The sequence below is a fragment of the Haematobia irritans genome, chromosome 3, assembly GCF_050003625.1.
Source record: "Haematobia irritans isolate KBUSLIRL chromosome 3, ASM5000362v1, whole genome shotgun sequence".
Taxonomy (NCBI): domain Eukaryota; kingdom Metazoa; phylum Arthropoda; class Insecta; order Diptera; family Muscidae; genus Haematobia; species Haematobia irritans.
Window position 1 is genome coordinate 196,029,995 of NC_134399.1, and position 13,360 is coordinate 196,043,354.

The following is a 13,360-nucleotide window of genomic DNA, read 5'->3' on the forward strand; positions in this document are numbered from 1 at the left end:
ATAGAGTCATTTTTACAACTTTTCGACTAAGCAGAGGCGATTTTAAAAGGGAAATGTTCGTATTTTGACCATTTTTGTCGAAATCAGAAAAATATATATATGGGAGCTATACCTAAATCTGAACCGATTTCAACCAAATTTGGCACGCATAGCAACAATGCTTATTATACTCCCTGTGCAAAATTTCAACTAAATCGCAGTAAAAAATTGGCCTCAGTGGTCATATGAGTGTAAATCGGGCGAAAGATATATATGGGAGCTATATCTAAATCTGAACCGATTTCAATCAAATTTGGCACACATGACTACACTACTAATTGTATTTCTAGTGCAAAATTTCAACCAAATTGGGCCAAAACTGGCATCTAGGACCATATTAGTCAATATCGGGCGAAAGATATATATGGGAGCTATATCTAAATCTGAACCGATTTCAATAAAATTGAGCACACTTGACTACACTACTAATTGTACTCTATGTGCAAAATTTCAACCAAATTGGGCCTAAACTCTGGCTTCTGGGGCCATATAAGTCCATATCGGGCAAAAGATATATATGGGAGCTATATCTAAATCTGAACCGATTTCAAGCAAATCGGGATAAAACTCAGGCTTCTGGATCCATATATGTGCATATCGGGTGAAATATATATATGGGAGCTATATCTAAATCTGAACCGATTTCTTCCAAAATCAATAGGGTTCTATTCTGACCCAAAACAGGAACATGTGCCAAATTTGAAGTCGATTGGATTTAAACTGGGACCTAGACTTTGATCACAAAAATGTGTTCACAGATAGACGGACAGACGGACAGACGGACATGGTTATATCGACTCAGGGACCCACCCTGAGCATTATTGCCAAAGACACCATATGTCTACCTCGTCTCCTTCTGTGTGTTACAAACATATGCACTAACTTATAATACCCTGTTCCACAGTGTGGCGCAGGGTATAAATATGTGCCGAGGTTAGGTTAGGTTAGGTGGCTGCCCGATGTATCAAGCTCACTTAAACTAATTTGTATGGATGCTATATCAAAACCTAGACCGATCTGCACACAGGCAAATCGGATAATAATTGCGGTGTCGAGAAGCCCAAGAAGTCAAATCGGGAGATCACATGGGCCGATATAACCTATCTTTGAACTTGACCTGCTTGCTAACAAAATACGAATCTGTGCCAAATTTCGGCATGATTGCGTCATTGTTGAAGGCTACAATTAATTCTTTAATCAAACTAAAAGCATTAACCCCCATTTTCATGAAGCTTGGTTAGTTCTACGTTAGCTAACGAACTTTTAAACCGTGATATGAAAATATCTGTCATCTTGCGTATATATTCCACATGTGAGTTAGAAACTTAACTGCTGAAAATGTTTCAGTTAAAGTTAACCGCAACAAAGATATTTTAATTTTTCTTTCTGTTAACTGGCAGTTAACGCCTAACGGAGCTACATGAAAATGTCCGTAAGTGTATTATGTCTACGGCTGAAAATTTTTAAATTTTTTGTTCAAAAAAAAATTAATTGATGCAACTAACTTTTTAAACAAAAAGATGTGAGACACTCAGATTTAGTCAATTAGTTGATAAATATTTGAATATATCAAAATTCGATAAAATGAATTTTAAGAAACCAAACTCGATTTTAGCTTTCTATTGGTAAATTTTAGCTAATTTGAGTAAACATTGAAAAGACAAATTATTTTTAATTTCAAAACTATTAAAATTTGTCGTCGACTTCCACCATTGATATCTTTTTGTTGTCCTGTGTAGCAAAAAAAAAAACTAAAACTAAAGATAGCCATAAGCTATTGTAATATTTCGTTTCGTACTTATCTTATAAATATAACTGTTTACATTGTTGACCACAAATTCTTTGTGCTGTTTTAATTTTTCCCATTTTCTTATGTGGCATTTGTTCTCCTAACCTTCCTAGGTCCAGATTACAGAGGATTTTTACAATTTAAGTAACTTGGTTTTTCTTCCCTATTCACATGACCACTAAACAAAACAAATTTCGGAATTACAAAGTTCGTGTTTTTTTGCTTCTTTTATATTCTAAGACTTATAAAAGTTGGTATACTTGAGCTGTATGGAAGAAAGGCCCATTTGCAAAGTTTTCTTTTGCTTTTGATGCCACTCATATATTCTTTAAATAAACTAACTAAGTAACAAGGAATAACCTTTGCCTGGTGTTAGTTGCATACAACTTTTCCTTGTGCTACTATCTTAAGTTTTTCGTTTCTTGTTGCTGTTGTTGTTGTTTTCGCAAGGTTAAAACTTTTCCTTAATTTTATTCTCTATCTATAGAAAAAAGGTTAAATGGAGAGCAACAGCAGCAAAAAGAAAATGAACATTGTCAACACGGTTTGTATTTGGTAACTGTATATTTTCTAGAAGAAATTTAATTTTCTTTGTTTTCCTAGTTCGAAGGTATACTAATTGTGGATGGAAGATGGCAAATTTTAATTTATTTGTATACCCTTCACCATAGGATGGGGGTATATTAACTTTGTCATTCCGTTTGTAACACATCGAAATATTGCTCTAAGACCCCATAAAGTATATATATTCTGGGACGTGGTGAAATTCTGAGTCGATCTAAGCATGTCCGTCCGTCTGTTGAAATCACGCTAACTTCCGAACGAAACAAGCTATCGACTTGAAACTTGGCACAAGTAGTTGTTATCGATGTAGGTCGGATGGTATTGAAAATGGGTCATATCGGTCCACTTTTACGTATAGCCCCCATATAAAGGGACCCTCAGAATTGGCTTGTGGAGCCTCTAACAGAAGCATATTTCATCCGATCCGGCTGAAATTTGGTATATGGTGTTGGTATAGTCTCTAACAACCGTGCAAAAATTGGTCCACATCGGTCCATAATTATATATAGCCCCCATATAAACCGATCTCCAGACTTGGCTTGCGGAGCCTAAAAGAGAAGCAAATTCCATCCGATCCGGCTGAAATTTGGTACATGGTATTGGTATATGGTCTCTAACAATCGTGCAAAAATTGGTCCACATCGGTCCATAATTACATATGGCGCCCATATAAACCGATTCCCAGATTTGGGTTGCGGAGCCTCAAAGAAAAGCAAATTTCATCCGATCCGCCTGAAATTTGGTACATGATATTGGTATATGGTCTCTAACAACCATTCAAAAATTGGTCCACATCGGTTCATAATTATATATAGCCCCCATATAAACCGATCCCCAGATTTGGCTTGCGAAGTCTCCAAGAGAAGCAAATTTCATCCAATCCGGTTGTAATTTGGAACATGGTGTTAGTATATGATCTTTAACAACCGTGCCAGAATTGGTCCATATCGGTCCATAATTATATATAGCCCCCATATAAAACATTCTCCAGATTTGACCTCCAGAGCCTCTTGGAGGAGCAAAATTCATCCGATCCGGTCGCTAACAACCATACCAAAATTAGTCCAATCACACAAAAATTGGTCCATATCGGTTCATAATCATGGTTGCCACTAGAGCCAAAAATAATCTACCAAAATTTTATTTCTATAGAAAATTTTGTCAAAATTTTATTTCTATAGAAAATTTTGTCAAAATTTTATTTCTAGAGAAAATTTTGTTAAAATTTTATTCGGTTCATAATACAATTTTCATCATTGTCAAAATTTTAGTTCTATAGAAAATTTTGTCAAAATTTTATTTCTATAGAAAATTTTGTTCAAATTTTATTCGGTTCATAATAAATTTTTCATCATTGTCAAAATTTTAGTTCTATAGAAAATTTTGTTAAAATTTTATTTCTATAGAAAATTTTGTTCAAATTTTATTCGGTTCATAATCATGGTTGCCACTCGAGCCAAAAATAGTCCACCAAGATTTTATTTCTATAGAAAATTTTGTCAAAAGTTTATTTCTATAGAAAATTTTGTTAAAATTTTATTTCTATAGAAAATTTTGTGAAAATTTTATTTCTATAGCAAATTTTGTCAAAATTTTATTTCTGTAGAAAATTTTGTCAAAATTTTATGTCTACTTTGTCAAACTGAATTATATACGTATTGGATCGATCTTTTTTGATTTAATATATACCACGCATGGACTTACATACAATTTAGAAGATGGTGTTAGGAGGTTTTAAGATACCTTGCCATCGGCAAGCGTTACCGCAACTTAAGTAATTCGATTGTGGATGGCAGTGTTTCGATGAAGTTTCTACGCAATCCATGATGGAGGGTACATAAGCTTCGGCCTGGCCGAACTTACGGCGGTATATACTTGTTTAGTTTAATATCTACCACGTATGGACTATGTGGTATATATTACGGTGTTAGGAAGTTTTAAGATACCTTGTCATCGGCTTCACTAGAAGTTTCTACGCAATCCATGGTGGAGTGTACATAAGCTTCGGCCTGGCAGAACTTACGGCCGTATATACTTGTTTTTTTTTTTTTTAATATTCCAATTCAATGTTTCGGGAACTATAAATGTGTACCTATGACGGTTCGCTGGTACGTAAGACGCGCACACACACACACACACATTTAACCCATACGTAATAAAAATGTTTATGACTTTGGCAAAAGGAAAAAAGGATATATTTTTACAAATTTGTTAAGGTAAAGTCGACTCAAAAGCCTTTTTTCAGAAGGGTAATTCACTTTGGGTTTAGTGAATTATCCCAATTTACTCTGTTAACACTAGTGTACACTCAAAATGTACATTTTATGAAAATCAAATTTTCTTATGTATTTTGAGCTGCTGAATTCGAAAAAAATGTATAAAATTGTTTTATGGAACAGTTTTTGAGATATCCTGTTATTTTTTAATTTTCGCTGTTTTTTTCATTAAACACAATATATCTCGAGTTAGAAATGTTCGTTCATTATAACGCTGTTGGTACATAAATGATGATGATTAAAAGATGACGAATAATAGTGTGTAAAATATCAATGCGAAAAATCAAAATTTTCGAGAAAATCGTTGAACTCGAGATATATGTTATTGTGTTTAGTGAAACAAGAGCGAAAATTTAAAAATAACGGGATATCTCAAAAACTGTGCCATAAAATTTTTTTCGAATTCACCAGCTCAAAATACATAAGAAAGGTTGATTTTCATCAAGTATACATGATTTTTTTTTTATTTGTTGTAAACTAGTGTAATTTGTTGATAGTTTCGCTGAAAGTAGAGGACGCTGAAAGTAGAGGTAATTCCTGAACGGAGCACTCTAAAGGACTTAACTCAAATAAACAATTGACAAACATAATTTTTCTCTGTTGGTTAAGCTACTCTTGTACCCAGCAAAAAAATTTGAAAGTTCTTCTCTGAACCAATTTCAACCAAATTTGGCACGCATAGCTACAATGCTAATTCTACTCCCTGTGCAAAATTTCAACTAAATCGGAGTTAAAAATTGGCCTCTGTGGTCATATGAGTGTAAATCGGGCGAAAGCTATATATGGGAGATATATCTAAATCTGAACCGATTTCAATCAAATTTGGCACGCATAGCTACAATTCTAATTCTACTCCCTGTGCAAAATTTCAACCAAATCGGAGCAAAAAATTGGCCTCAGTGGGCAAATGAGTGTAAATCGGGCGAAAGCTATATATGGGAGCTATATCTAAATCTGAACCGATTTTAATCAAATTTGGCACGCTAATTCTACTGCCGGATCCAAAGAGTACACTTTCACATCTTTGTGGCGACGCCTTTTTTTTTTTGCAGGGATGCTATCAGCTTGGAGTCTCATTTGACATTCGCTACATATTTATACCCTGCGCCACACTGTGGAACAGGGTATTATAAGTTAGTGCATGTTTGCAACACCCAGAAGGAGGCGAGATAGACACATGGTGTCTTTGGCAAAAATGCTCAGGGTTGGATCCTGAGTCGATATAACCATGTCCTTCTGTCCGTGGTTTACAATTAGTAGTGTAGTCAACTGTGCCAAATTTTATTGAAATCGGTTCAGATTTAGATATAGCTCCCATATATATCGTTCGCCCGATTTACACTCATATGACCACAGTGCCCAATCTTTCATTCCGATTTACTTGAAATTTTGCACAGGGAGTAGAATTAGCATTGTAGCTTTGCGTGCCAAATTTGGTTGAAATCGGTTCAGATTTAGATATAGCTCCCATACATAGCTTTCGCCCGATTTACACTCATATGACCACAGAGGACAATTTTTTGCTCCGATTTATTTGAAATTTTGCACAGGGAGTATTGTAGCTATGCGTGTCAAATTTGGTTGAAATCCGTTCAGATGTAGATATATCTCCCATATATAGCTTTCGCCCGATATGGACTTATATGGCCCCAGAAGCCAGATTTTTGGCCGAATTTGGTTGAAATTTTGTAATAGGAGTACAATTAGTAGTATAGTCAAGTGTGCAAAATTAGATTGAAATCGGTTCAGATTTAGATATAGCTCCTATATATATCTTTCGTCCGATATGCAGTTATATGGACCCAGAAGCCATAGTTTTGGCCCAATTTAGTTGAAATTTTGCATTAGGAGTACAGTTAGTAATATAATCATGTGTGCCAAATTTGATTGAAATCGGTTCAGATTTAGATATATCTCCCATATATAGCTTTCGCCCGATTTACACTCATATGACCACAGAGGCCAATTTTTAGCTCCGATTTAGTTGACATTTTACACAGGGAGTAGAATTAGCATTGTAGCTATGCGTACCAAATTTGATTGAAATCGGTTGAGATTTAGATATAGCTCCCATATATATGTTTTTCTGATTTCTACAAAAATGGTCAAAATACCAACATCTTGTTAAATCGCCACTGCTTAGTCGAAAAGTTGTAAAAATGACTCTAATTTTCCTAAACTTCTAATACATATATATCGAGCGATAAATCATAAATAAACTTTTGCGAAGTTTCCTTAAAATTGCTTCAGATTTAAGTGTTTCCCATATTTATACCCTTCACCACTACTGTGGTACAGGGCATAATAAGTTTGTGCATTTGTATGTAACGCCAAGAAGGAAAAATTTGAGACCCATCGTTTAGTATACCGATCGTCTTAGAATTAAATTCTGAGTCGAATTAGCGATGTCCGTATGTCTGTCTGTCTGTCTGTCTGTCTGTTCATGTATTTTTGTGCGCCAAGTACAGGTCGCAGTTTAAGTCCTATCGTCCTCAAATTTGGCATAGGGTCGTTTTTTGGAACAAAGACAATCGCTATTGGAAAAAATATTTTGGAAAAAATCGGTTCAGATTTAGATATACCTGCCATATATATTTATTACCGATCTGGTCATAATTGGCGTGTTTATCAACCGATGTTTTTCAAATTCAGTACATCCGAATATTTTATGAGTCTCGTAAAACTTGGAAAATATCAGCTAAATCGGTTCAGCTTTAGATATAGCTGACATATATATCTTTCCCTCGATATGGACTAATACGGTCGCAGAAGCCAGAGTTTTACCCCAATTTGGTTGAAATTTTGCACTAGGAGTACAATAAGTAGGGTAGTCAAGTGTGCCATATTTTATTGAAATCGGTTCAGATTTAGATATAACTCCCATATATATCGTTCGCCCGATTTACACTCATATGACCACAATGGCCAATCTTTTACTCCGATTTAGTTGAAATTTTGCACAGGGAGTAGAATTAGCATTGTAGCTGTGCGTGCCAAATTTGGTTGAAATCGGTTCATATTTAGATATAGCTCCCATATATAGCTTTCGCCCGACTTACACTCATATGACCACAGAGGCGAATTTTTTGCTTCGATTTAGTGTAAATTTTGCACAGGAAGTAGAATTAGCATTGCAGCTATGCGTGCCAAATTTGGTTGAAATCGGTTCAGATTTAGATATAGCTCCCATACATATGTTTTTCTGATTTCGAGAAAAATGATCAAAATACCAACATTTCCCTTATAAAATCGCCACTGCTTAGTCGAAAATTGTAAAAATTACTCTAATTTTCCTATACTTCTAATACATTCATATCGAGCGAGAAATAATAAATAAACTTTTGAGAAGTTTCCTTAAAATTGCTTCAGATTCAAATGTTTCCCATATTTATTTTTCTAACATTGTGTTCCACCCTAGTGCATTAGCCGACTTAAATTTTGAGTCTATAGATTTTGTATGTATTTGGGACAAACCTTTATATATAGCACCCAACACATTGACGGATATGATATGGTATCGAAAATTTAGATCTACAAAGTGGTGCAGGGTATAATATAGTCGGTCCCGTCCGACTTCAGACTTTCCTTACGTGTTTTATTTATTATTTATTATTTTTTTTTACTTTTTTATTAATTTTCTGTTTTTTATTTTTTTTATGTAAATTTTCTATATTTTGTCCAAAATCTGCACTTGAAATAGCCCAGCAAAAAAGCGTTGCCAAAAAGGTAATGAAAATGTTCTTTTTGGATCCGGAAGTGGTGCAAAATTGACGCAGAACCGATGAATTTAACATGGGCTTCTCATAGGACGGAAGTCCTCCATTTCAACAGCCGTTGCACTGAATTTGTATCACTTTTTTAGTTTTTTTTTTTTTTTTTTTATTTATTTCATTTATATACAGTGTATTACAATATTCAAATATGTAATACCTCAGCGCCCAGGGGCTTAAGAGAGGCTAAAAAAGAGCAACTGCTTGAGCTTATAATTAATACATAGATAATCAATCAACTATAAAAAAAAAAAATGTTCAGTTTAAAGTAAGATTTATGAAAGAAGTATTTCCATATTATTAAGAAGAAAGTTTTTGAGGCGTGTCTTAAAAGCAGACAATACTCGTATTTCTTTAAGGTCAGACGGAAGTTGATTATATTCATAAGGACCAGAATAAGATATTCTCTGCTTAGTAGCTTCAAGGCGACATCTTACTGTACTTAATTCCATAGCATGTCTCGTCATTCTATTCGTATGGGATATGTTATAACGAAACTGAATTCCATAGGATCCCAGTCCCCTCAAGGACTTAAAAACATATATCAGAAGTTGATATTTAAAAAGACCTCTTATGGGCAAAATATTCCTCGCATAATTTTTATATAAATGTATTGTATGAAATCGGATTGGAAGATTGTATACAATCTTTAGAGCTTTGTTCTGAGTGGATTGCAATGCTCGTAGTGAATGGCTCATCTTAGACCCATATACTAAAGGGAGGTAGCATAAATGCGACTGGATTAACGATTGATACATCATAAGCTTCACCCTAGTATCAAGTTTCCACCTAAATTTATGGAGTATACCAACTGCTGATGAAGCCTGTGACTTCAATCGAGCAATGTGTTCGTCCCATGTCAGATTATAACTCAGCCACACCCCCAAATAACATACAGACGTGGATTCCCTTATTACATTGCCATCTATATGCACAAACATATCAATATCATCCCTCATAATATGGGGTCTAAACCTTACAAACTTCGTCTTATTCGAATTCAACACTAATTTATTTATCCTTAAGAATTCCGACAAAAGCGCAGCATCATATTCAATTTGGGTTCTTAAAACTGTAGGAGAATTGTAGTTATAAACAAGTATATACGGCCGTAAGTTCGGCCAGGCCGAATCTTATGTACCCTCCACCATGGATTGCGTAGGAACTTCTACTAAAGGCTGTCATCCACAATCGAATTACTTGGGTTGCGATAACACTTGCCGATGGCAAGGTATCGTAAAACTTTTTAACACTGTCTTCTAAATTGTAAGTTAGCCCCTACGGGGTATATATTAAACAAAAAAGGCCGATTAAATACGTATATAATATAGTTTGACAAAATTTTCTATAGAAATGAAAACTTGACAAAATTTTCTATAGAAATAAAATGTTGACAAAATTTTCTATGGAAGTAAAATGTTGACAAAATTTTGTATAGAAATAAAATGTTGACAAAATTTTCTACAGAAAACAATTTTTTACAAAATTTTCTATAAAAATAAAATTTTGACAAAACTTTCTATGGAAATAAAATTTTGACAAACATTTCTATAGAAATAAACGTTTGACAAAACTTTCTATAGAAATGAAATTTTGACACAACTTTCTATAGTAATAAAATTTGACAAAATTTTCTATGGAAATAAAGTTTTGGTAGATTATTTTTGGCGATATGGACCAATTTTTGTGTAATAAGTCATCGGCTATATATAACTAAAGACCGATATTGACCAATTTTTACATGGCTGTTAGAGGCCATATATTGACAAAATGTACCAAATTTCAACCGCATCGGATGACTTTTGCTATATATAATTATGGACCGATATGGACCAATTTTTGCATGGTTGTTAGATACCATATACTAACACCATGTACCAAATTTCAACTGGATCGGATGAATTTCGCTCCTCCAAGAGGCTCCTGAGGTCAAATCTGGGGATCGGTTTATATGGGAGCTATATATAATTATGAACCGATATGGACCAATTTTTGCATGGTTGTTAGAGACTATATACTAACACCACGTAGTAAATTTCAATTGGATCGGATGAATTTTGCTCCTCCAAGAGGCTCCGGAGTTCAAATCTGGGGATCGGTTTATATGAGAGCTATATATAATTATGAACCGATATGGACCAATTTTTGCATGGTTGTTAGAGGCCGTATACTAACATCAGGTACCAAATTTCAACAGGATCGGATGAATTTTGCCCCTCCAAGAGGCTCCGGAGGTCAAATCTGGGGATCGGTTTATATGGGGGCTATATATAATCATGGACCGATATGGACCAATTTTTGCATGGTTGTTAGAGACCGTATACTAACATCAGGTACCACATTTCAACCGGATCGGATGAATTTTTCCCCTCCAAGAGGCTCCGGAGGTCAAATCTGGGGATCGGTTTATATGGGGGCTATATATAATTATGGACCGACATGGACCAATTTTTGCATGGGTGTTAGAGACCGTATACTAAGACCACGTATTAAATTTCAACCGGATCGGATGAATTTTGCTGCTCCGGGAGGCTCCCCAAGCCAAATTTGGGGATCGGTTTATATGGGGGCTATAGGTAAACGTGGTCCGATATGGCCGATTTTCAATACCATCCGACCTACATCAATAACAACTACTTGTGCCAAGTTTCAAGTCGATAGCTTGTTTCGTTCGGAAGTTAGCGTGATTTCCACAGACGGACGGACAGCCGGACAGACGGACAGACGGACGGACGGACGGACATGCTTAGATCGACTCAGAATTTCACCACGACCCAGAATATATATACTTTATGGGGTCTTAGAGCAATATTTCGATGTGTTACAAACGGAATGACAAAGTTAATATACCCCCATCCTATGGTGGAGGGTATAAAAAGTGCTACATCATCTGCAAACATATAAAGCTTCCCTATAAATCCAATATCCTTAATATCATTAATAAATAATTTAAACAATAGTGGACCCAGTATACTTCCTTGTGGCACTCCACATTTTACAGGAAGTGTCCTGCTCCTATAATCTCCAATTTGTACAAATTGCTGCCTATTCCTTAGGTAATCAGCAAAGAATTTCAATGTGGACTCTGTGCAACCCATCAATCGCAACTTCTCAATCAAAATCCCAAAATCTACCAAATCGAAAGCCTTACATAAATCAAAGAAAACGCCACCAACGCCTCTATAACCGTCGTCCAGACCCTTACATATACAATCTAAAACATTAACCAATGCATCCTGACATAGGATGTCAGTTGATCAAAAACAATTTTTTCAAATATCTTATCAAAAATTGGTAAAAATTGAGACTGGTCTGTAATCCATTATCTTAGTCGAAGCGTGATGTTTGGGAATGGGAACAATTTTGTGTGTTTTCATTAACGTAGGATATATCGACTCATCAATCATTTTATTGAATATCTTCGATAGGGCGTCAGAGATAGACACTTTCCTAACCAGCAGCATCTTCGCCGTAATTCCGTCCCAACCTGGGGATTTCCTACCATCTAGCATCTCCAAAATATGCTCAATACAAATGCTATCTACCCTATTAATGACAAAACAATTATGCGACTGTTGCAAGGTTCGAAAGAAATTAACAGAATCATCACTACCTGATACAATACCATCGCGAAAACGATCAACCACTTCTGCAAAATAATCATTAAACCCTTCCGCCTTATCTTCATTGGAAACCATAACAGAATTATCTTCCCTTAGAACAACACCGTTATTGACCGTATTATTCCTCCCTATTTGTCTATTGACAAATGCCCATAGTTTCCGACTATTACCATCACAATCCCTAATATTATTCTCATAGTAGCTATTCATCAGACTCTTATTACATCCTTTTATCACCTTACTTAATCTCCTAATTCGCTCTGAAAGACCTCTATTAAATCTATCCCTTCTTCTCATCTTCAGTAGTTTGTGCTTATAAGAAATCAATGATTCCAGGCTATCCGATATCCAAGGATTTAACTTACGCCTCATACTTACAACCCTTGTAGTGACGGTCGTTGAATTTTCCTTGGCTGCTAACAAGAGGTTAATCAAATTTTCGCATTGATCGGAAGAACATAGATCCTCAGACAGAACATCCATATTGCTATCCAAGTACTCCCCAAATTTATCATAGTCTATTCTCGTCATATTCTCGGTAAAACTTTCCCTGTTACTGAATTTAATCGCAAGTGTAATAATAATAATATTGTGATCAGTTATACTTGTCCGTACCGAATAAACTGATAAGTCTTCCGACATGTTGCTATATACACAATCTATACAACTTCCAGATGCGACCCTTGTCACTAAGTTATGACAAGTAAAAATGTCATTCATCCTTGTACTCTGCAATGTCTCAGCCAAAAGATTGATATTGAAATCCCCGGCAATAACACAAGGCCTGTTACCGATTCGTGAATTTAAAGCTTCCAATATGATACAAAAGGACCCAAAAGAACATTTCTGTGACCTGTATAATGACACAAATAGAAGGGGGATATTATTTATCCTCACATCAGGCAATGATATCATTATATAATCCAAAAACCCTTCGCTAAAATTCTCTACTACCGAGTACCTCACGTTACTATCAATATAAACGGACGTCCCGCCAAACCCATCTGCCCTGCAGCAGTGAATAGCTTCATAACATTCCATAGAGTACAAACAGACATGACTAGCAGAAAACCAAGTTTCCTGAACAGCTATTATAGTGGGAATAACATCAAGGTCACAAATCTCCCTCTTAAAATCATTAAATTTTGATAAAGAGGAAATACTTCTTGCATTAATAGAGAGTATAGAAAACTTATTTGAATCAAATTCATTAATATATTCATTAAATGCATTTAAAGTAGAAAAATATTTGTTATTCATTGAGATAAGAAAAAAGTACTAATGACATAAATACAAAGC

The 13,360-nt window shown here is 35.1% G+C and overlaps 1 protein-coding gene across 1 annotated transcript in view; it reads right to left on the reverse strand.

The window, feature by feature from the left end:
* Positions 1–13,119, reverse strand: part of LOC142228963 (uncharacterized) — a 92,487-nt gene extending 79,368 nt beyond the window's left edge. The window contains exons 1-3 of the mRNA XM_075299487.1: positions 13,028–13,119; positions 11,747–12,914; positions 11,324–11,674 (exon numbers count right to left, since the gene is read on the reverse strand). Of these exons, the coding sequence (XP_075155602.1) occupies positions 11,324–11,674; positions 11,747–12,914; positions 13,028–13,119 (1,611 nt within the window). The remainder of the gene's footprint in view (positions 1–11,323; positions 11,675–11,746; positions 12,915–13,027) is intronic.
* Between the last annotated feature and the right edge of the window lie 241 nt (positions 13,120–13,360).